The 25039-nt window shown below is 44.6% G+C and overlaps 2 protein-coding genes across 5 annotated transcripts; one reads left to right on the top strand and one right to left on the bottom strand.

Annotated features, from left to right (window-relative positions):
* Positions 1 to 1257: 1257 nt before the first annotated feature.
* On the bottom strand, positions 1258 to 7262 carry ATXN1L (ataxin 1 like). Of its 3 annotated transcripts, none has more exons than XM_080645153.1 (3): positions 7149 to 7262; positions 5226 to 5293; positions 1258 to 3991 (listed from the first exon to the last, which is right to left on the bottom strand). In XM_080645153.1, exon 3 carries the CDS (start codon positions 3870 to 3872, stop codon positions 1806 to 1808), a length of 2067 nt encoding a protein of 688 aa, XP_080501279.1. In that variant the 5' UTR covers positions 3873 to 3991; positions 5226 to 5293; positions 7149 to 7262; the 3' UTR covers positions 1258 to 1805. The 3 variants fall into 3 exon arrangements, 2 of the variants coding, with proteins under 2 accessions (XP_080501279.1, XP_080501278.1); XM_080645152.1 differs by having other exon boundaries at positions 1258 to 3988; XR_013959228.1 differs by lacking the exon at positions 1258 to 3991 and adding an exon at positions 4634 to 5119.
* Positions 6609 to 24878, top strand: LOC308235917 (IST1 homolog; the record flags this gene model as incomplete). Of its 2 annotated transcripts, XM_080645155.1 has the most annotated exons (9): positions 6609 to 6774; positions 11483 to 11595; positions 13930 to 14110; positions 15609 to 15696; positions 16370 to 16453; positions 18301 to 18411; positions 21376 to 21564; positions 23910 to 23952; positions 24415 to 24878. In XM_080645155.1, the coding sequence occupies 8 exons, from the start codon at positions 11508 to 11510 to the stop codon at positions 24603 to 24605; spliced, it is 975 nt and encodes a 324-aa protein (XP_080501281.1). In that variant the 3' UTR covers positions 24606 to 24878. The 2 variants fall into 2 exon arrangements, with proteins under 2 accessions (XP_080501281.1, XP_080501280.1); XM_080645154.1 differs by lacking the exon at positions 6609 to 6774 and having other exon boundaries at positions 11418 to 11595.
* Between the last annotated feature and the right edge of the window lie 161 nt (positions 24879 to 25039).

The raw sequence follows: 25039 nt of genomic DNA, 5'->3' as shown, positions 1-25039 counted from the left end.
CCCCAGGAGGTAGGTAAGATTATTTATCCCCATTTGGCAGCTGGGGAGGAAGTGAAAGAGTGAGAGGTCACAAGACTTGCCTAAAGTCTTTGACAGAGCAGAGATCAGACCTCAGAGGTTTGAGACTCCTGATGACAGGCCAGGCCTTGACCCATCCAAAGACATTTCTAAAGGAAATGCCAGGATCATACCCTGGGAGAAGCCTCACCAGAGAGCTGGGTGGACAATACCCTGAGTTGCTTCAAGAGTCTAAAGACTCCTGAAATACAAACAAAAAACCCACCCACTCACCTGAAAGCTGGTGGGGGAGCCTAATTCTCAATACCCAGTAGAATCCCACAGCCTGAGCTGCTGCTAAAAGTTGTAAAAAAAAATAAAAATGTGGGTTTAAGACACAGAGGGGCAAATGCAACTAAGATTGAAAATACTTTTTGCAGAGGAATACCCCACCACAAAATGAAATCTAGGTGACTTCAGGTATTGAAACGTCATCAAGACTATCCCAGAACCTTAGAGCTGGCTGTAAAAGGGGACAGCAAGGAGAGGAAGTGGAATTAAAATGGGAGGAGCTGTGTAAAAACTGCCCTGCCAGGTGTATTTGCCCTGACTCCTCAGGGCACAGTTCTCGTTTCTCCACCAAGCTGTTCTGCTGCAAAAGGGACATGATTCTTTCTGAGTTTTTAAAAACAGAGAATTAAAGGGGAAACCAGGGAGACCCCTACACACCAAAAACTAGAGGTCTTGGTCAAAGTGGACAAAACTGGTTTTGCAGAAGGGGAAAGGCAGTGCAGCTACAAATTAGGCCCAGGTCAAGAAACCATGCAGAGGGGTTAGGGCAGCAGAAGGGTGGGAGCCACGCAGGCACTTAGGCACAACAGACAGAGGAGGGGTGCAAGGGCCTAGGGAAAAAGGTCCACTGGTTCTTTCAGAAGTTACCATTACCAACTAGATTCAGTACAATTTTGTAGCAGGTCTGGCATGCTGGGTAGGAGGAGCTTTGTTGGGTCAGCTACCTTTCCAAAAAACCTGCCTAGAGCCCATTCAGTCTGGCCATATGGTCTTTCTCCCAAAGTCCCCTGACTGGGTCCCCGCCAAAGCATTACTTCACTCTGAACCTTGGAGGGGCTTCTCTCTCTCCTGGTGCTAGAAGTTTGTGGAAGGAATGGTGAAGAGAAATGGAAAAGGGCTGAAGCAGGATCAACCAGAGTCCCGTAGATGAGTACTCCTCCCCCACAAACCAGCCACAGACATCTGTGTAACAAAATTACCCTTTAAAGTGCACAGCTCTCAAAAGAAGAGTTCTGGGGGGGGAACCCCCTTATTCCAACCATGGGGCCTCCTGCCCTCCCACCACAAAAAAGGAAAAAAAAACAAAACTTCAGACAGTTGAACTGCTACTATAAGCTGTGGATCATCATTTTTGGCTCTTTCTTTGCTCCCTCCCTCTGCCACCTGCTCCCAAAACCTGATTTTCCCCTTTCAGGAGCTAGGGATGGGGAGGAAAGAACAGGGAGGCCCTGATATTTGGAATGTTTCTTATTCTGCATGCACCCCCTTACTTCCTTGGCCCAGGCCTGCTGCTCCCCATCACAGCATCCTCTGGGGCTGTCCTAAAGGATGCCACAGGGTAATGAGCAACAGACCCTGCCTTGGGAGGCTGCCTTCATGCCTCCTCTCCCCTCACCTCCCGCCCCCAATCTCACTGCCAAGAGAGCCATTCCCTGCTCAACATGTGCAAATCCTCTGCCTGCTCGCGGTGAGGCCCAGTTCTGGGGTAGAGCCCCAGTCTGGTCAGGGAGAGAGGTTCATTTTCCTGCATTGGAACGCCCTTCGATGGACAGCTTTACCTCCTGTGGAATGAAAGAGGGACGGAGCATGGCAGCCCGTGCCTCCTCCCCTTGCATGCTGTATCTTTGGAAGCTTGGAGCTGGCCAGCAGGCCTGAGCACCAGGCTCTGGCTGCGAGGGCTCTACCATTCGGGAGCCCTCGCCCGACAGCTGGCTCTTCCCCTCACTGTCACATTGCTCTCTGGGTCCCAAGACTGTCCTCTCAGGCCTTTCTCGGGGGGTGCCCAGCTGGCCTGGGGGAGCACAGCTGGCCTGAGAAACTGAATTACTGTTCAAGCTCTGTAAACTGATAGAGATGCAGACATCTCCCACCTGCAGCCGATGGCAGGGCAGAGAGAAGAGCTGTGCAGTCCGCCCAGGGCTGCAAGAGGACCAACCCTGACCATACACAAAAAAAGGGTGCTCGGGGGGCACTTCGATGCTCACTTTGCTCTGCTGCTCACCAACCACGAAATGCAGCATGACAAATCCAGGCCACTGGCTCTCCTGAATGTCCACGACTGTGCTAGAGTCAATCTTCAGCCCCCCGCTCACTTCGGCACTGCGCACAAAATCCTGGGTCTGGAGGTCCTCCACCCGCTTCAGCTCCCCTGTAGCCAGCTGGATGATGGCGCCTTTCATGAAATGGGAGGGCAAATGGGAGGAGGTAATGGGGGGTGGCGTTGGCTCCTTGTCTGGGAAGATGGCTCTGGCCTGCGTGTCCAAACTTGATGCCACTAGGATCTCCGAGCCCATGGGCAGCAGGCCTGCGTCAGTTCCAGTGGGCACCAGGTTGCCATTGGCTACAACCATTGCTTTGGGTAAAGGTCTATGTTTCACCGGTTCCTGATGGGACTGAGGGCAGAACCCCCGGGCCTGGTTTTTCTCGGCCATCTCTGCTGGGTTCCTGGCTGCCCCTCGCCCCTCACCCTGATGGTCAGGGGTATGATGGGACAGGTTGAGGGGGCTAGGCTCATCCTTCCTCTGAGCTGCCACCACACGATAGTCCTGAGAAGCTAGAGCGCCAACCACCCGCTGGACCTCGAGGTCGGTGTCTGGGGTCCCTCGGTGTGCCGGCACCGCCACCTCTACCCGTGCAGTCTGAGAACCTGAAAACAACTGTCCATCCACCACACATTCTACCACTGGCACCGGTCCCTGGCCGTCGCCCTTGTTGTTGGGGGAGTCGAGGGCTTCACTTTCCCGTCTTACTAAATTTCTCTCTCGCTGTCTCTGTCCATTGGCAGGGGTTGCTTCCAGAGCAGACTGGCCCTCCTGAGGGGTAAGAGCAGGGCTGGCACCAGTTGGAAGGGTTTCATGCAAGGTGTACCCAGCAGGTAGCCTGGACATCTGATAATAAATGGGCATCCGGCCTGGAGCGAGGTCCAGTGGCTGAGTACTGGAGTGATGTGGCAACTGCCCAGGTGGGGAGGTGGCAGAGGGGGTTTTGTTGAATGAATGAGCCGGGGATGAAGCCTGGGGGGGAGGAGTGGTTCCTTCTGCCAGGAGCGAGGCATATGGCACAAAGTGTGGAAGGTGGGAAGTGGCAAGGTTGGCAGAAGGGGAAAGGAGGGGACTCGGTAAAAAGTTAGGTGGCACAGCATAGGGAAGGCTATAAGGAGACCCAATAAACTGCAGAGAGGTGGATGGGAGCTGAGCATAGTGGATTGGGGGATAGTGGATTCCTGGATGTTGAATCAGTGAAGACGCTACATTAAATGTGGGGGGCAAAGGGCTCATGTTCACCACAGATGGGAGGCCAGTTGGGGAGAAGGTGGCAGGTGGCACAGCCACCTTATACAGCATGCCATACTGGTCCACCGTCAGACCAGTGATGGCCTCAGCTCCATCACCCCCCAGGCTGACTCTGGCTCCTGCCTGGCTCTGCCCTGCCACCACAACCCCTCGGGACCACTCAGAGGCATCACTGGAGGGTGTGTGGTTAGTTGAGCAGCTGGTAGTTCTCCCCATATCCTCGCTGGTCACGGGGAGGTCTCGTTTCTTTGGTGGAAGGCATTCCTGACTCCTTTCATGAACAGGTTTCATATTGCTTTGTGATGTTCCTGGAGCCTGGAAGGGGTCGGCTTGTTCCTTGGGGCATCAGAAGGGGCTTCTCTGTGGCTCCCCTGAACCCTCTCTGCTGCTGGCTGGGGCGCCCACATCTGCTAGGGAACAAATCAGAGGCAAAGAAAAGTAACCTAGGGGTGAACCAAATCAAAGGAAATAGCAGGAACTGTGCCCACGCAGGAAGATGTAACAAAGAGGACTATTGGGAAAAAGGAGGGATGAGAGAGGGCCAGACAAGGATGCTACCCTCCTTACTCATTCAGCCTAGGACATGAAAGAAACAGTCATAAAACCTCAGAGCTACAAGGACAAGCATTCAACAAACCCGGAGACCAACAGCTTCATGATTAGCTGTGCCTCTGATGGGGACCTTGACCATTCGCAGCATTCTTCCCCAAGAGGGAATTGAACACATGGTCTTTGCTGCTGGCTCTTTCCTCCTAAGTTTCTTCTTTTGCCACCAGACTACTATGCTATCTTCTTTCCTAAACATATGACCTCATCCTCACTTCCTTCTGCCAGTCTAATTTGGATTATGATCTCACCTGTCCCCAGTCCACCACCCCAGGCCTGATTAAACTCTCATTCTCTTTTGCCTCATATTACCACCATCTCAAGAACCCAGGTGTAAATAAGTCCTCAGGTCCGCTTGTGTCTTATTTTTTTAAACCTTGCTCCCTAAACCTGTTATGAACATTAGTATTCTTTGTCCCAGGAAATACCACATTCAAACCTGGGCTCTGTGGGGAGAGTGATTGTAATAGTGTTCTACAATTTATTTGTTTTTCCTCCTCCCCAAAGAGCAACAAAACTCTTCTGACCTCACGCAGACTTTGTGTTCCCTAGTCTGGCAATTTAGGTAAATGCACAAATAAAAGTGGAAGACTCAACTTCTTTTCTTCTCATTGACCACCTGCAATTTGCCTTCTTCATTCATTCCCTTTCCTTTTTCTTTTGTGTTTTCCTTTGTCAATGGCTCCTTTTCCTCTGAAGGTCTGCTCTAGGCACCGCTTCCTAAAATTCTGATTCCATTTCTCCAAATATGCCTGCTTGTTACTATCTTAGGTCTGTATGATTGGTAAGAAAGTTCTTTCTCCCCTTTCTCTTGTTGTCACCTTTCATACATGCTTTTGTCCATTGTCATAAAGTATCTTTTTGGTCTGAACACTTCAATGCATATGAACTTTGTCACCTATTTCTTCCAATCAGGCTCCAGTGCTTTGGATCTGAAAAGAGATTTCTATATTACAGTCTGTTCTGTTTTTCCATTGTTGAATCCCAGATTTTTTTTTTTTTTTTAATGCAACAAGGTATCCAAAGCTCCTGTAATACCTGAGCTTCCAATGGTGCTTCTGAGCAGCTGTAGTAAGAAGCAGTGTTCACCCCGCTGGTGTGGGAGCCTAGAAGACAGACATAGGGATAAAGTAAGCAGGAGCCTCACCTCTGACCCCTCCCAGGATCGTCAAGAAAGTAATTCCAAAGCCACAAAGACATTAAACTCCATGAATCCTTGCCTAGTACTCTTCTCTAGAGGTAACAGCACATTTATCTGTAGAAAAACATTCCTGGAAAAAATTTTCCATGTCAAATCTCATTGTTTGCCTTAACATTAGATCCTTCATTCTCTACCTGTACCTATTCCCCAAAGGTTAAATTTACTTCCAATCCCAATTTAGGTAAATGCACAAATAAAAGTGGAAGACTCAACATTGTTTCCAAGTAAACAATGGGAAGCAGGAAAAATCAACTTCACAGATTTCACTTTTTTTCAGAGCTGATGAAAACATGGTTGTGGAGGTTATTTAAATGAGGAAAGCGGCACTAGAGAGAAAAGAACAATTATTTATGTTTCTGGGGCAGAAAAAGAGGTCAGGGGGGAGTCACTCAAGGGGAAGCCTTATTAACAGATTTTCAGGATAAAAAAAAAAGGTCTCCTGTGTGTGCGTGTAAAATTTTCTGAGTGACAACTTTGTACAAGTGCTGAATCAGGTAGGACAAAAATGAAAAACATTGCCTTGTTCCTCAAGCAGCTAACCGTGGGAAAACAAACTCGTGCCAAACTGTCAATATCTGAATCTACACATGCCAGAAACATCAAGTGCTGAAGAACAGAGCCTTAATCTCTGAATACACCAAAAGCAGTACTGACCAGGACTCAGAAACTACCCATTATCCTGCCCAAGTCCTAAGTAACACTGCAAGCCTCAAACCAAACTGAAGGCAACATTTCTCTCTTAAGATTGGCCCAGTGGGGATATATACAAGAAGGTGATGAGAGGAGAAACCAAGGTGGAAAGACACATTCTTAGTTCCATAAACACAAGTTACGCAATGAGCACAAGTCGTGCATCCCTTCTTTGCTGGGCAGTTCCAGTAAATGAAAAGCAGTCAGCTTTCTCCCTCATTCCCAACAAAAACAGGGGTCACATCTTCAACCCTAGCATGAGCCTTGCTCCCTGCAACTAAAACATTAAAGAAAACCTGCCTCTGGGTCACTGAGGGGTAACCGTTAACCAAACACAAGCTCATAAAAGGACTGAAAGAGGCAAAAGGTCTGCGGGAATGACAACAAAGAGCCAAGCCTGTGGACCAGGTTCCCACAACGCAAAACACATTTCGGAATCTGAAACCTCAGCCTCTGGAGGGGCTCAATGAGGACTTCCAAAGGGGAAGACGTAGCCTGCCACCCTGCGAACGGGGAAGGGGGGCTGCTCCAGAGAGGTGCCAACGCTGCCAGCAGAACCAGAGAATCAAGAGGCTGAACCCTGCCGGGGACCAGAATTCGCTGAGGGCGAGAGGTGCGCCCGCCAGAAAGAGAGGAGCTTGGAAGATACTAGGGGGTATGGCTTCCTGGGATCCCTCAATCCTTGCTCCCAAAAGGGTAGGGGCCGAAACTGGGAATTCAACGTTTAGAGTGTGTGGTCCGGGGGTGGGGGGTCGTCCCATAAAGCAGAGGGGCAGGGGAGAGGGCCCGCAGGTGATGCTTCCTTGTTTTGGGGCCCCTTCCTGCCCCAAGGACTCGGGACACCCCGGCCAGAGGGATCACAGCCGCGGGGTCGCCGTGGCCCGAGGCCGCCCCCCAGGCAGCGTTGGAGGGGAGTGCGCGGGGGTCCGAGCGCGGCCTCTTTCGCCGCCTTGGTCCGCGGTTCGACGGGGCGGCGGGCTCCGGGGGCCACTTCCTCCGGAGCCCCAAGCCCAGGCCCGCTTGGCCTCCGCGAGGCCGGCACAGAGGCCCTCGCTCCTAGCGACACTCACCGGCCCATCTCACGGCGCTCTTCGGGCTCCACCCGCTCGTGCCGGAGCCGCCGCCACCGCGGCCGCCGCCATCCCCGGCCCCGGAGCCGCCCCACACCCAGCGCCCCCCCCGTCGGGCGCCCGGAGATGACGTAAAGCGCGTCCCGCCCCGGGCGCGCGGAGATGTCGTCACAGCTGGGCCCGAGAGTGACGCCCAGGAGTCCCCCCCAACCCCCCAACCCCCAACCTCTGAGGGGAGGGGGCTGGCCATCTGCCTGTCACCTCCAGCGCCCGCTCCGATGGGAAAATGAAATCTTCCCCAAGGGGCGTGGTCACGTGAATAGGGCTGGGCCGGGCCCCCTCAGCTTGACCCCACAATGACCCTGCAGTCTTGCTACTCCAGTAAATTCTAGGGGTTCCTAAGCTGAACCCTGGGGTGTGGCCATTGGCAAACCCGGGCTTTCTGGGCCTGATTTCTTTCTCTCTCTCTTTTTTTTAATATATATTTTTATTGATTTCAGAGAGGAAGGGAGAGGGAGAGAGAGAGAGAAACATCAATGATGAGAGAGAATCATTGATTGGCTGTCTCCTGCACTCCCGCACTGGGGATGGAGCCTGCAGTCCCGGCAGGTGCCTTGGCTGGAATGGAACGCGGGACCCTTCTCTCCACGAAGCCAAACCAGCTAGGGCCTGGGCCTGTTTCTGAAGCCTCCTCTTGGGAACCTCAGGAACGCCCCCAGGCCCAGGAGAATAAAGACATCCCCCTGGAGACCCAGAGTGGAGATGGGAGCTCTTTAAGAATTCAGAAACGGCCCTGGTGGATAGATAGAGCACCGGCCTGCGGACTGAAGGGTCCTGGGTTCCATGCTGGTCGAGGGTTGCCAGCTCCATCCCCAGTAGGGAGCGTGCAAGAGGTGGCACGATCAATGATTCTCTCTCATCGATATTTCTATCTCTCTCTCCCTCTCCCTTCCTCTTTGAAATCAATAAAAATATATTAAGGAAAAAAAGAATTCAGAAACCTCTCTGGGGGGATCTAGGGGGAAAGTGAAACAAGTAGTGGGAGACTTGTGAGAAATGAGAGGAAGGGGTTTAGTTCAGTGGGAAGCAGCTTAGTTTAGTGGAAGAGGGCTTGACCAAGTGATGCAATGTTAGGTCATCCTTCATTGCCAATTAACTACTAGTCAACTTATAGTAACATGAGCTTCTGATGAACTTAACTGAAAAAAAATGGACACCATTTGAATTTGTGCTTTGATTACAATACATCTATGTAAAAAAAATAGTAATTCTGATTGCAGACAAAAACAAGCTAAACTGAGAAAAAAATACGTTTAACTGTTGGAGAGACATTGGATTCTGAGTGGGTTTTTTCCCTTTCAGTTTCTGCAAACTTTGTTCAATAAATAATCATTGCTTTTTGGCTGATCTTAAAAGTACTGACTGTGCCCTGGTCCCTATGTGTAGCTATCTGGACTTAGGAAAGTCATTTTACTACTTGACTTGGGTTTGCACTTCTGCAAAATGAGAAGCTTAAACTAAATGAAGGGGTGGGAGTAAAATGTAGAAGAGCTCTAAACATTTTAAGTTAAAAAAAAATAGGCAAACGTGTACAGTGCAATATCATGTATTTAATGTTAAAAGACATATAACATTATAGTTGCATATGTATTTGTATAGAAAAGGAGTAGAAGGATGTGTAACAACTAGTTAATGTTGGTTATCTTGGGAGAGGAAAGTGGAATTAGGATGGTGGCCGAAAGGAACAAAAGGAACTTACGTTATTGTTTGGATTTTTTAAAAATATATATATTTTATTAATTTTTTTACAGAGAGGAAGGGAGAGGGATAGAGAGCTAGAAACATCCATGGGAGAGAAACATCGATCAGCTGCCTCCTGCACACCTCCCACTGGGGATGTGCCCGCAACCAAGGTACATGCCCTTGACCGGAATCGAACCCGGGACCCTTCAGTCCGCAGGCCGACGCTCCATCCACTGAGCCAAACCGGTTTCGGCTATTGTTTGGATTTTTAATGAAAATATTACCTTAGAAATATTAAAATAAGTTAAAATAAAAATAAAGTAAAAAAATACAAATAAAAGTATATGACCTCTAAGATTCTTTCAAGGGAATCCTTAGATTTCAATTTCAATATTTTCTCACCTTGATGGGGACAAAGAATCATCAAAATTATTGAATTGTGCGCGCGTGCGCGCGCGCGCGCGCACACACACACACACACACACACACACACACACACACACCTTGCACCCATGGGTAAAACATAATGAAGCTACTGATGTGTAGCCATCTAAATCAGAAGGCTTTGCTTCATGAATATTAATATTATTCATGATAGTCATCTCTCTCAGTTTGGCCAAGAAGGAAGTCCTGTGGTCACTCAGTGATTCCGTTTTAGCCCTAGCTGGCATTCTGGTTTCTAGGTTCATTGCTTAGCTCACTAAACTGGCATTAAGATTATAAAACAGGCCCCCTTGAACCATCCAGGTGTATTCAAGGGTGGCTCCTTTTTCCCAGATCAAGATACACACTCAGAGGTCTGTTTTTCAGACAAGTTGAAAGAGCAGACACGGGTAGATGCAAGCAAAAAAAAATTTTTTTGACTACCAGCCATAAATATAATTACGTGGTGCAAAGGCATGTATGATTAAAAAAACAGGATGTTCTGATTGGTGAAACACAGGTGATTTCCTGGTTTGGTGCTGCAGTCGCAAAAGGGTGGGTCATATCTCTGCTGTATCCTGTTTTAGAAATCTTTACTCCAAGCAATCCTGATTTCTTTGGTCGTACATATTGATGGTAGGAAGCTCCCTAGTGTCCGTTTAACAGGAATATTAGTGATAAGTAAACTAACATAGTTTTTAGACTTAAGACACTAAAATAACCAGAAGTTACCTTATCTCTCTAACAATCTGTATTATTCTCTGATATCTGGATAATTCTTTAAGTTATTTATATTAAATAAACCTGTAACTGGCTCAATAGATAGTTGTTGAACGAAATTTCACAAAGATATCCCACACGGGGAGACTTTCCTTGCTAATTCCTTTGCTCCCATTTCCTCATTTGTACTCTTACCTAGTTAACCTGTTTGCTGTCTGTCCTCAATCTCATCTGAGAGTCTTTCATTTTATTTCACCAAGTTTTTTTTTCCTCCCACAGAGTTTAAAGAACAGATGAACTGAAAGGAGATTTTTTTTTTAAGGTATTTGGGATATTTGGGGACTGAAGAATTAAACTTCAATGTTTTTTCCACCTCTTCTCTTTCCCTAGATTCACAGTGAATTCCTGCGATGTGTGTAGATTGAATCTGTGTGCTGGGAGAGCCTAAGCTACCCTGTTGGTAGGAAAATAACGACAAAACCCTGCCGTGCTGGTTGTTCCTCTCCCTGAGCAGGCGGACATTTCAAACCAGCTCCCGTGTTGCCTGTTTCCTCTTCGTGGTTTTTCTAGACCTGTACCACAGGCATGGGAAGCTCAGACAATTATCCCAGCTTTTGGTTGTTGTTGGTTTTTTTTGTTTTGTTTTGTTTTGTTTTGTTTTTTTGACATTAAGGGATCAAACCAGAGAGAAGTACTTGTAACTTGGGAAACCATGTGTGTCATAACAAGGGGAGAAGGTGGCATTTTTCATACTGTCACATCTTCCTGCTTGTATGCTTCAGCATGTAAAGGTGTCGTTTTAGGAAAGGAGCTTCAACTTTGAATGCCAGTGGCAGAAAACAACTAGCCTCAAGCATACTTAGCCGATTTCAGCTTTCCCTAGGAACATGTTGGTGCCTGGCATTAGAATATTTTTCGAAAGCTTTTTTAGATGTCCAAATATGGAAATGTGCAATGTTTAAGCTTGTGTTTTATCTACTTCTCTGAACAATTCTATGTCCTCATTTCCATGTGCTTTTAATGTTATGTGATCTCTTCCAATGGGGATTTCCCTTTCAAATTCATTAATGTTTTATTTAGAAGGAGGACTTACAATTTCTCCATAAGTGACTAATATGTCCTGTGGGGAGGGGAATCTCACTTTGTTGTCTGCTTCCTTAGACACTTGCCAAAGACTTCCATGTTTGTCAGAAACTTCCTGCAGAACTCTCAAACGTTTCAGCAAAACCACTGACGATTGGAATAAATTGGAGGAAACTTAACCCCTGTTTGAATTGCAAGAGTCATGTCTGTGTTATTGGTCCACAGAGAAGCAAGTGCAGCCAGGCCATGACTGAGCCGTCAGGAATTCATTCCACAGGGCTTGTTGAATGAATAAGGTGGATGTTGAGAAACTGGAGCTCCCACCCCACTGATACACTCTCTCTTTCTCTGGGAAACTTGCTCAGAGTTGCTGTGCCTTGTGGTGAGATCATGTTCAGCTCTGTCTTCAAAGCTGATCGCCTTCGGGTCAACTTGCAGCTGGTTGTCAATCGCCTGAAACTCCTGGAAAGAAAGAAAAGTGAGTAATGCTCCAGGCGGGCCAGCCAGCTGCCTCTCAGATCACTGTGCCATCTCCCCTCAACTCCAAAGACCTTACTAACCAACTTTGGAATTTATTTATTTTCAAACTATAAGAGAAAGTTTATATAGAAAGTCACAGAGGTAGAAGTGTAGAAGAAATGGACTCAGGAAACAAGTTACAGAGGCAAAGGAAGGGCCCTTGTAGCTTAGGGGAAAGGGAAACCCACAGGGGCGTGGGGCGGGGGGGGGGGCGGGGGGGGGAGAAGGCGCTCCCCAGAGAAAGAGTTGTCACCAACTTTAGAATTAAAATAATGTTTCTGACTGGGGTGAATGTGGGAATGATTATTACAGTGATCAAATCATTTAAAAATTTCCAGTGACAGCTCTGTATCTTGACTATATCAATATCGCTATCTTGGTTTTGCAAGATGTATCTATCACTGGGGAAAACTCAGTCAAGTATATCCTGGGTCTCTCTGTATTACTTCTTACAACTTCAAGTGACTCCACAATGATCTCAAAATAAAAAGTTTACACTTTTAAAATTAATTGTTGACAGTATTACAGATGTCTCCCATCCCGCCCCCCTTTCCCCTTTACCCAGTCCCCACCCCTCCCCAGATCTTCACCACAATATTGCCTGTGTCCATGGGCTCTGCATGCATGTTCTTTGGTTAATCTCTTCCCTCTCCTCCCCTCTGAGATCTGTCAGTCTGTTCTATGCATCCATGCCTCTGGAAAAAAAAGTTTAATTTTTAAAATATGTTTCCAAAGGTTTAAAATGTAAAACAATATCCCGATTACTGGACTTCTCTCCACCAAGGCAGAAAACTTTATCTAGTCAAACTTTTTCAAATGTGCTGTAGCTATGAAGTTTGAACTCCCAGGCACATTTTTTCTGGAAAGGATTCCTTATCCTTTTTCAAATATCACCCCCCCCCCCATGCCATTTCTTCTATCAGGTGACAGCTCAAGTAGCATTAGACTCATGCATAGAGGTAATACGTGTTATTGTCTTTTTTTTTTTTTAATCTTATTTCTTCAAGTCCAACTTATTTTCTGTTGCCTTTTGCTCTCTCCTCATTCCAGAGGGTCACATGAGTGGTTAACCCCTCAATAAATAGAAAAACTGATGATCTCTGATTATGAGGAGGGCTCTGGTGAAATAAGTATTGCATGTAAATGCAGTTTTCTGAGTGCTCCAGAAATCTAGGGTGTCCCAAAAAATGTATACACACACATTGAATAAGCATAAAGGCTATGCTTATTAAAATACATTTCATTTCAAAATTGAGCTATCAGCTGTCAAAGTGTATATACATTTTTTGGAACACCCTGTATAATTTATTGGTAGAGAGATCGTAGTTACTCAAACTTTCAAATTGATTTTTGGGCATTACTTAGCCAAATCTTGGCAGAGAGTCTCTGGGCATTATTTAGGTAATAGGGGCCTAAGGAAAGTACCCCAAATAAATGAAATTTAGCCAAACCCAGTGGTTCCCATTCTGTTACCATGAACAATGAAGATGACATTGGTGACATCCACAGAACTTGTGCATTTTAAAATGCATGCTCACATATTCTTTTATTTGATCCTGATAATCCAGTGATACATATTATTATCCAGATAAGTTTTATTTTTTTAAAATATATTTTTATTGATTTCAGAGAGTAAGGAAGAGGGAGAGAGAGATAGAAACATCAATGATAAGAGAGAATCATTGATTGGCTGCCTCCTGCACACCCCCCGCTGGGGATGAGCCCGCAACCCAGGCATGTGCCCTTGACCAGAATCGAACCTGGGACCCTTCAGTCCGCAGGCCGACACTCTATCCACCGAGCCAAACCAACTAGGGCCAGATAAGTTTTATACTCTTCTTACAAATGAAGAAATTTAAGCAAAAAGTACCTGAGTGATTTGAGATAAATAAAGCAAATTAGCCCTGTCTTATCTTAATTGATTTCTTTTTAAAAATATTTTTATTGATTCCAGAGAGGAAGGGAGAAGGAGAGAGAGAGAGAAACATCAATGATGAGAGAGAATCATTGATCGGCTGTTTCCTGGCACTCCTCCCACTGGGGACCGAGCCCGCAACCCAGGCATGTGCCCTGGCCAGGAATCCAACCATGAAAGCTCAACCACTGAGCCACAACAGCCCGGCTAAATTGATTCTTTTTTAAAAGGAGATAATAATCTTGACCTTCCAGGGTTCTATTTGTAACACAAACTGGACACCCAATAAATGTTTGTGGATATTAGGATTGGTGTAACAGCAGCTTGGCATTTTTCTGAAACACATTCATTTTTCTATCTGTGTGCTTTATGCTGCAGCCGAGCAGGCCCAGAAAGCAAGGAAGGAGGTTGCTGACTATCTGGCTGCTGGGAAAGATGAACGAGCTCGAATCCGAGTGGAGCACATTATACGGGAAGACTACCTCGTGGAGGCCATGGAGGTCCTGGAGCTGCATTGTGACCTGCTGCTGGCCCGGTTTAGCTTGATCCAGGCCACAAAGTGAGACCTATTGAATTTACATTGTTTCTCAGGCTCAAAGGAGTGATAAGGCATCCCTGCCCCTTATGGCTCAAACTTTTTGGGACTGTGTCAAAGAACTTTGTCTCTGCTTGAAAAGAATATGTCAGTCCAAAGAGCCATTTAAAAAACAACAACAAATAGATGTCCTTTTCCCCCCTAAGCTGTAAAAATATAGTATAAACTTGTAGTAGAAAAGTTGGAAAATACAGCCAAAAAGAATCCGTGACCACCAAATCTGGAGATTAGGATTTTGGTATATTTCCTTTCAGTTTATATATGTATATTTATATGTATCTACTAGTGGCCCAGTGCACGAATTTGTGCACCTTGAAAGAAACTGTGGGCCACAAGGCTGTGGTGGGCACAGGGGCGGATTTTGGCCCATCCTCCACGGCCCCTGGTCCCCTCTCTGTAGGCAGACCAGCTCCCACCACCACCACTCCCACGGGCTGATGGCACCTGCCCCGCTTGCACCTGCTAACAGCGCGGAGTGATTGGGACCAGTGCCAGCAGCGGGTGCTAGTGGCAGCTGCTGCCCCAATCACCCCTCAGGAGCAGGGGGAGGTGGAGAAGCCCTCAGGGGTGATCAGGGCCAGCAGCCACCACTCACACCCACTGATGGTGCTGAGCGATCAGCACCAGTGCTGGGCGCCAGCAGCGGGTGCGAGCAGCGGCTCTGGTGTCAGCTGCAGGTGCAAGTGGCGCTGGCAGTGGGTGTGAGTGGCGCTCCAGCACTGGCAGCGGGTGCAAGCGGGGCCATTGTTGGCAGCGGGTGCGAGTGTGGCTCTGGTGCCGGCAGTGAGTTCAAATGGGGCCAGTGCTAGCAGCAGGTGCGAGCGCCCGGTGGGACTGTGGTGCACGGGTGCAAAGAATTTTCAGTAACCACCAGAGGCTCGCCCCAATGACAATGACCAGAGCCCCGCCTTGGTCTGGCACCTCTGCTCACCTGCTCCACCATCCCGCCGCGGCTGATGCCTGCCATGTTTCACATGCACCCCCAGTGGTCAGTGCACATCATAGCAACCGGTTGTTCAGTTGTTCCACCGTTCGGTCTATTTGCATATTAGGGTTTTATATATATAGATGTGTGTATAAACGAGCCTTGGGCAAACTACTGCCCGAGGGCCGGATCCGGCTGTTCTATCCGGTTCTCTTGCTCTCCCCTCCGCTCCTTTACTTTGAATTTATATTAGTTCATACAAACACTCCATCCATGCTTTTGTTCCAGCCCTCCGGTCCAGTTTAAGAACCCATTGTGGCCCTCGAGTCAAAAAGTTTGCCCACCCCTGGTATAAACACAAGTATGTGTGTTATATACTTTTAGATACATATATGTACATAGAAGCTCATATTCTAATTTCAGTTTAAAAATTGTATTATAACATTATATTTTGAACTTTGTCCATGGACTACCTTTGAAGCAGTGAAAAGAGGGAAACAGAAAGCCCTGAGTTTCATGATTTTGTGCTTTCCTTAGGGAACTGGATTCTGGTCTGGCTGAATCTGTGTCTTCACTAATCTGGGCAGCGCCTCGACTCCAGTCAGAGGTGCCTGAGCTGAAAATAGTGAGTTTGATGAGTTTTAATCAGTGCCATGATTGTGGGAGTATCACTAATGTTTCTCATTTGGACTTGGGGAATCCTATCTTCTCTTAAAGAATAACCCCCTCCAAAAGTATTTTCTTCTGTTAGTCTGTAAGTGAAAAATAAATACTGTTTTTAATGACGATGTAGGGGGGAAAACCTTGCCTAAAAAAATAAAACTTGAAACTGAGTTTCTTTTGTGGGGGAAAGGGTGTCATTATTTATAATGTGTTTAGAATTAGAGGTTAATCAGATTCTTAAAAACAAAGCAAAGTGCTTATTTTCCTTTATTATTATTTTTTAATCCTCATCCGATGGTATTTTTTCATTGATTTTCAGAAAGAGGGAAAGACAGAGAGAAATAATATGTGAGAGAAATACATCAATTGGTTGCCTCCTACACCCGTAACTGAGGTATGTCCATTGACCAGAATCAAACCCGGGATCCTTTGGTCCGCAGGCTGACGCTCTATCCAAACCAGCTAGGATGCAAAGTGCTTATTTTGTTATTGCTGTTTGATGCTAAAAGAGCATAATTCCAGTGAGGTAACATGAAAGTGGTTTTTGCTCTTTCAGTTGTTCGTTATCAAAAACAAATCTGCCATAACTTGACGCATTTTGCCTTTCTTTCTTTCTTGGTGATGGTTTGCTGCAGGTATCTAATCAGCTGTGTGCAAAGTACAGCCAAGAGTATGGTCAACTGTGTCGAACCGCTGAGATTGGAACTGTCAGCTCTCGGGTAGTACCACTTCCAGAGACACATTTTTCTAAACCAAGAAGTCAGGGAAAAGCTGAGCAAACTCAGGACACATAATTCTGTGTAGAGTGAAAGATGTATAGAAGTAATTTTTGCATTGGAGGCAGAAGAACTTGGATAAAGATCTTGGGTTAGGGAACTCCGATCTTTTCAAGGGGGTCAAATATATGGTGACAGATAGAAACTAGATTTTTGGTGGTCAGCACCCTATAATGTATACAGATATTGATTTATAATGTTCTACACGTGAAACTTATATAATGTTTTCTCAATTAAGAAAAATTAGAGTAGGCCTGGCCAGTTTTCTCAGTGGTTAGAGTGTCGACCTGTGTACTGAAGTATCTCGGGTTCAATTCCCAGTTAAGGGCACGTACCTTGGTTGCACGTTCAATCCCCGGGGAGCGTGCGGCAGGCAAATAATCGATGTGTCTCTCTCACTTCAATGTTTCTCACTCTCTTCCCTCCTTCCCCTTTCCTTCCACTCTCTCTAAAAATCAATGGAAAAAATATCCTCACTCCTCGGGTGAGGATGAAAAACAAAACAAAAACTAGAGTCAATAAAACTGAGATGATTCTTTATTTTTTTAAATATATTTTTATTGACTTCAGAGAAGAAAGGAGAAGGAGAGAGATAGAAACATCAATGATGAGAGAGAATCATTGATCGGCTGCCTCCTACATGCCCCCTACGGGGGATCAAGCCCTGAAACCTGGGCATGTGCCCTGACCAGAAATTGAACCCATGACTTCCTGGTTCATAGGTTGATGCTCAACCACTGAGCCATACCACCTGGGCTGATTCTTTATTAAGAAAACATTCATTTTCCTAAATGTAACTGGCCTAGTAATACAAAAAAAGCTATTGAAAATTTGAAGTTTCAAATTCTGAACATCTTACATAATTCAGGACTGAAATTCAGCTGGACACAGGAATCTGGCTGAAGTAGTTGTTTCAGGCTGTTGGACATTCTCATCACTCAGGCTATCCATTCTGATTCCTTAATATCTTGCTGTACTGGTTGTTGTGTATGGTGAATATTACCTCTGACATAATTCGAATACTTGTCATAAAATCAGAATTCTTGATTCACAATGTTTTTGTCTATTTTTTTTTCTCTTATTCTACTTGGTTTGAGGTTCCTTCACCTCAGGAAAGGGCTGTCTTATAAGGAGGGGCCCTCCTTGTTGTTGCTAAATTATATATCTTTTTTTAAAAATCCTCACCCGAGAATATGTTTTTCAATGATTATAGAGAAGGAGGAAGGGAGAGGGAGAGAGATGTGAGAGAGAAACATCGACCAGTTGCTTCCCGTATGCGCTCCGACGGGGGATCGAACCCACAACCTGGGTACATGCCCTGACTGGGAATCAAACCCTAGAGTCCAGGGGTCCTCAAACTTTTTAAACAGGGGTCCAGTTCACTGTCCCTCAGACCGTTGGAGGGCCGGACTATAGTTAAAAAAAAAAAAACTATGAACAAATTCCTATGCGCACTGCGGGCCCAGGACGGGTCGGCTGCTAAGCAGGACAGGCAGCGGCACCCGGCGGGCCGGATAAATGCCCTCTGCGGGCCGCATATGGCCCGCGGGCCGTAGTTTGAGGACGCCTGCCTAGACCCTTCTTTGCACGGAAAGATGCTCTAGCTAATTGAGCCACATCGGCCAGGGCGCTAAGTTACATTTCTTTTTTAAATCATACATCTTAAATAACAGTGACTAGAAAGATAAAGAGCAATGATGCAGAGGTGAAAGATCACCTAAACTTTTTGTGTTTCTTATTTTGTAGTTGTGTGTGTGTGACCAACTCTTGTTATATTCTTTATTTTGCAGCTACTGTGTAAATTAAATGTGAACAGTCTACCCCAGGTTTTAGTGGAACAGTATCTGATAGAAATTGCTAAGAACTATAATGTGCCATATAAATCCAAGGCAACCATTATGGTGAGTACTTTCAAGAAGGGGGGATTGATTTAAAGCTGAGGTTTTTATTGTGCACGGAAGATTTTTTTTTCTACTTATGAATGTGGCTCTCAGGGCAGCTGTCAGGGTTGTAAACCAGGTGAAATTTGTACCTTTTCTCCGCCCACATACTTTTCCTAACAGAGTTTGACTTCTGATAACCGTCAGATGACCCTTCTAAGTTGTTAACAATAGAATGGAAAGCAAAGATGAAGGTACCTGAGTGTTATACCCGAAATGTGCAAAATATTTTAAGTTTTTAAGATCTCAACTTTGTACTGGGGATAAGTCACATTTTAATAAAGGGATCTTTATTTTTTAAAATATGTTTTTATGATTTTAGAGATAGGAAGGGAGAGGGGGAGAGAGAGAAACATAGAATCGGTTGCCTCCTGCACACACACTCCAACTGGGGATCAAACCCACAGCCTGAATATGTGCCCTGATGGGGAATTAAACTGGCGACCTTTGGTACATGGATGACATTCATGCAACTGAGCCACACTGGCCAGGGCAAGAGATCTTTATTAGAGATCTGGAATAATGGCTACAAAATCCAGAGGCACAGGGTACTATCAATCCGTCTGGGTTAAGGGTATGAGTTCCCCATTTCCCTTTCCCATCCCCCAAAGGGACATATATAATACTTCCAATAATAAAGATTTTTTAAAAAGGAGTATGAGTTCAGGAGTGAAATGACCCATGTTCAGATCCTAGCTCCACCATTTATTAATTGTGAGACCTCAGACAAGTCACTTACCCGCTCAAAGACTCAGTTCTCTGGACTATAAGAAGAGAGATCATAATAGTTAATCGTTATTAACAGATCTCATAAGCTTGTCGAGATGATTAAATGAGCTAATACATACAAGGGATTTAAATGCAATGCCTGGCCCATCACAAATGTAATCAAATTTTTCTTGTCATCATCATCATTATTATCACAGAAGGTGGATTAAGCTTCCACAAGGTGGTCATGGGCTGCTCTAAGGCCAGAGGGATTTCTCCCTAATGCCTCTCAAATCACCTCATCTGGGAAGTGACTTACTTTAGCAATTGATAAAATTGTCTGTGATAACTTTATAAAGGATAGCCTTGTCCTCAGGCGCCAAACTTGTGCTTAGTGCAGGCATGAAGCCACAAGGGAAGTCTGTTCCGTCCTCTGTGTTTCCACTGTGCTGCCTTCTGATTGATGAGCAGCATGCATCATGCTGGGTTGTGGTTAAAGGGCACACTTGTCTTTTCTGATGCTTTGCTCCTGATGGTTTCCTGATAGGGACTCTTTTACCCATTTTTTCCCCTCTTTCAAAGAGTTATATGGTTTTTTGAAAAAAATGACTCATTGTAAAAATATAGATAATACCAAAAGGGACTGTGAAGAAGTGAAAGCTACATGATATGCTACTAGAGATGTGCCCAAGGGCTCAGCCTTGGACCTATTCTCTCTCTTCCCTGCTCTCTGGGTGATTTTATCTGACATCCTGGTTTTCAAAACCATCTTAATGGTGAGGACTTCTACTCATACTAGAGGCCCAATGCACGAAGATTTGTGCAAGAATGGGCCTTCCTTCCCCTGGCTGCCAGCTGCCTTTCTGACTTCCCACGCTGCCCAGAGGCCTGGAGCGGCTGGGGCGGTGCGGAACACCTGCGTCGTTGCCATGGTGACTATTCAAGCGTCCCGCCCCGCCCCCGGCTGCTGGGAGCCTGCATATGCAAATTAACCCACCATCTTTGTTGGGTCCATTTGCATACTCACCCCTGATTGGCTGGTGGGTGTTGTGAAGGTACGGTCAATTTGCATCTTACTCTTTCATTAATGTAGATATCACTCGCTAAGGCCTCTAGGCTGGTATGAACTCCATCCTCATATATCCACCCACTTTCTTGATATACATACCTTTACTCAAATATTTCGAGGCATCTCAAACTTGACATGTGCTCTTACCCCTTCCAAGAACCCATTCATTCTACAGTACATGGGGATTCTATGCTAGGGCAAAAAATCTTGATATCTCTTGACTCTCCCCTTTCTCTCAACTGCTAGCCCCCAACCAATCTTCAGCAAGTCCTGGTTATTCTACTTTCTAAATATAGGCAGCATCCTGCCCCTTCTCACCATCTCCACTGACAGTGTCCTGGGCTAACCTGCACTAACCTCTTCCCTGGAGGACTGCAAGAGCCTCTTAACTGGTTTTCCTGCTTCTCTACTCCTCTTCCTCATTAACTGATGTTCAATACAGCCTTCAGAGATCTGGTTAGTACCCAAGTCAGAGTATGTCACACCTCTGCTTTTAAATCCCCACAGTGGCTTTTTATTTCACTTAGAATAATGGACAATGGCTTTCCTAGGACTGAAGAGGCTGCCCACACCCACTCTCAATGTGAGGCCCTTATTAGCTACCTTCTCTAAAATGTCCGCCTCTTCCCTCTTCCCTGCTTTATATGTTTTCTCTATCACTCCTGTCTTTATCTAACACACTTAATGATCTTGTTTATCATCTGTCTCTCCCACTGGAATATCATCAGCTGCAGGAGGGCCGGGACGTTTGTCTGTTGTGTTCATCGTGGCATCCCCAGTACTCTGCCTGGTTTATGAGAGTTTACCCCTGATAAGATTTGCTATACTTTCTCGTAGACATCAATATGCATATTTATGCTTAGCTCTGCATCACTGTGGTGTACCACAGTGTCTGACCTCATAGGTACTCAAAACATAGTCATTGAAACAGAGGGAAAGAAGGAGCATGTGGGCCAGAAAGCCTGAGGTTGCTGTTAATTGCCCCTGACTTACACGAGACTCTATTTCATGAGGGCAGGAACCATGTCTCTTTGCTCACTGTTTCTCCCCCCAGTGTTTTCCAAGAGAGTTTGGCCTGTAGTAGGTATGCAATAAACAAATGTGTAATAAATGGATGACCCAATATTATTCTCACCCTCTTGCTTCAGGCTGAAGCCCCGGCTGACCTGGTTAGTGTTGGATTTACCGAGGAGGTCAAGAAAGGTGCCCCTGACAGCGGAGGGGGAACTGTAGCAGGACCTGGTGGTCCAGTTTGGGCATCACCAACATGTGCACCAGAGCCTTTACCTGTGCCATCCCCAGCCCCTTGTTTCTTATCCCTTCCTCCTGAAAGACAGGTCAGTACGGATAAGGAAGTTGAATCTGAAATGAGACTACGTACTGCTAGAGTATATTTCTAAATGGGCCTTTTGAGTGGTAAAATGATCTTTGTGAGGTTTTTAAGGCAATTATTTAGCTTATATTTAATGTGTTTTTGTGCTGAATTCATGAGAAAATAGGACTACATACAGCCTTTCATCAACCTCTGGACAATACCACGGTATAGACTGCAAAGAACATTTGTACGAGCTTGACAAATGTGGAAGTCTTTAACATACGGTGATTTAGACTCAAATTTCAGATTAGATGTATTCAGTTTATATGTAGTGAAAACAGTTTACTCTCATGCTGAAAATAGGATAAAAATCTCATAACCGTGTGTATATACAAATTTAGAGAAGTCAAATAAGCAAAAAGTAAAGAGCCACAGGCATTAATTTCCTTCCCTCGTTGTTCCTTCAGAGCGAAGTAAAAAGAAATTGTTTTATTATTTCATATCTGGCCCCATGGAGCTGCTTTCAAGATTTTATATTTTCGGCATAATTTAACTCCTTGTTGAAATTACAGGCAGTCCTCTGGTTACGTCGGACTCAACGTACGTCGTTTCGTGGTTACTGTTGCCATCTCCCATTTATTTATATATAAAAAAGTTCCATCATTTCGATGTATGTACATATGTACTTCATGTTTTTTATTATTTATTTACCACAAGTGAACGTCAGGAATTGTTATCTTTCTTTAAATTTTTTTTTACTGTTTCACTTCATTACTGCTGTGTATGTGCTCCATGTGAGTGACGTAGGTGCTTATGTAGGTGGGTTCCGACTTTTGGCGAAAATTGCGGTACGTTGTGCCGTAGGAACGGATCTCCGACGTAACCCGAGGACTGCCTGTATATGTCTGAATTAACACCTTGTGTATTGTTCAGCTTCTACTTTGGGAGTGCAAGTCCTCTGATTTTGTGTGTGTGTGTGTGTGTGTGTGTATGTGTGTGTTAAACCTCACCCAAGGATATTTTTTCCTTTGATTTTTAGAAAGAGAGGGAGGGAGGGAAGGAAGGAGGGAGGGAGAGAGAGAGTGAAAGAGAAACATCCATGTGAGAGAGACACATGGATTGGTTGCCTCCCACATGAGCTCAACCGGGGATCGAACCTGCAACCTTCGGTTTGTGGGCCTAATCACTTGGCAACACCACCCAGGACACAAGTCCTCTGGTTTAAGAATAAAACAAAGAATCACTGACTCTGCATGATGTTGCAGAAGTGAAGGGCACCACGTTTGCTAAAGTAATTGTGTGATAGGAATGTATTAGCCTCAGAAGCTACTGAGGTGGTTCATTCTATCCTAGGACAGTGTAACTACCAGTTCCTGCTAATAATGATTTTAAACATTGTACTAATGTGTTTATTTGTTTTTTGGCACTGTGTGGTAATAGGACAGTATCACAAAAGTTGGGGATTGGGAAAATTGGCCTAAAATAATAAGTGCATGTATTGGAAATCTTATTACAAATAAAACACAGCTCTGTCCTCTTTAGCTATATTTTTAAGAATAACATTTCTGTAAAAAAAGAAGAAGAAGAAGAAGAAAACTTTATGGAATATTTAAACATATTCATAATTAGAGAGAACAATATACTGAACTTTCGTGTACTCATCACTCATTTTCCAGTTATCAACATTCTGCTGCTCTTATTTCATCTACCTATTTCTTCCTAAGAGAGAAGGAGTTTAAAGCAAATCTTAGGCATTACATAATTTTACCTGTAAATACTTTAATATGTATTTCTAACATGAACCCTTTGTTTTTATAATATAAAACAATGTTATTATGAAAGCTAACACAATGAAAAACATATAATAATATCATATAATACTAAATTTATATTAAATTTCTCTGATTGTCTCAAAAATGCATTTTTACAGTTATTTTGCTGAAATCAAGATCCAAAAAGATCCACACATTATGTTCAGTTGATATGTCTCTTTAATTTTTTAATCTCTAATACTTCCGTTTTCCCACTTCTTCCTTTTTTTGTGCTATTTATTTTTTGGAGAAAGAATCCTCTGATTTTATTAAACTGAATCATTCTTCACAAGCAGCATCTCTAGACCGAAAGATAAAAGACTTCCCCGTTCTTGTATGAGGCCACAGGTGACAGAAGAAGGAAAAACTATAGTCACTCCTAAGGCTGATTTCCAGAAGGCATCAGAACACTTTGCCTTAAACAAGAAGGCAGCGTGATTGTGATAAAGTTCACTTAAGTTAGTTTTAAGAAATATTTATTGAAGGCTTACTATGAACAAAATATGTGTTTGGAACTCAAGTCAGTTGCTTCCCAGTGATCTTTCTTTTCTTTCAGAATGATTCCTTTAAGAATGATTTGCGTCCTATACTGGTTCCTGGTAAGTATAGGGAATCCTGGGAGTAGTTGGAATTGCTTGATATTCATGGAAGCTATTTCAGTTAAGACTATTCATTCCTCCATTGGCGAGAGAAGTTTATTAGTGATTTACCCAGAGTACAGAATGTTCCCTTATAGTAGTTAACAATTTTCAAAGTGGATATGGATCTCAAACAGATCTATAACACAGATAAAATTTTAAAACCACTACTGTACTAGATCATCTTGTCACATGTTTTTGAAAAATTGTGCCTTTAAAAAAAAATCCCAATTGCTCTTGAAGAAGATTGCCAACACAGTGTAACCATTACCACCATTTCCATGTTGGGGGAATTGTCTAGTTTTCCAGCCTATTATATACTGTTCTTTCAAAAGCAATAATAGCCTACTGTCTTTGAGGCTGAGATTTCATTCTGGGGGACATATTGTTGTAACTTTTAATTACATTTTTTGAAATGAACAGGTCCGGGATTCAACCCTCAAACTTCTCCAAAGCCAGAATCAAGAGCCAAGATTGGTTTTGATAACTTTATGCTGCCTGATTTGCCTCATGTAAAACCTCAAGCAAGTCTTTCCATTGACCCTTATGATTCTGAGGACATTGATTTTGAAGATCTTGACCAGAGACTTGAAATGCTGAAGAAAACCACATAATTTCTTAATCCTGGATTGAGTACTTGCCTGGGAATTAGGACCCTTGGGCACAAATTTTAATATGGCCACCGATGTGTGGATCTGAAGTTTTCTCATTTACAATTTCTTCCATTCCTTAAATTCTATGGTTCTCTGTCTGTAATAATGTCTCTGTGTGCATATACATATAATCATATAATTATTCCTGTTCCTTAAAATTCTAAAATTCTTAGATGAAGATTCCTGACCTACAGCATTTTATTAATTATAGCCAATAAACTTTCATTTTCTCTGAGATTCTTATTTCTCTCATAATAATTGTCTTTTCCAGGGGGGCAGAACGGTGTGTATTTAAATCTTATCCCTGTACTTACTAGCTATAAACAAGATTTTTGGTAAATGATACCTTCTCTTGTCAGATGTGCATGAGAGAGCTAAGGAACTAGAGGAATGCG

The sequence above is a fragment of the Plecotus auritus genome (genome assembly GCF_963455305.1).
Source record: "Plecotus auritus genome assembly, chromosome: 10".
NCBI classification, from domain to species: domain Eukaryota; kingdom Metazoa; phylum Chordata; class Mammalia; order Chiroptera; family Vespertilionidae; genus Plecotus; species Plecotus auritus.
This window is presented reverse-complemented; position numbering and strand designations above follow the sequence as displayed.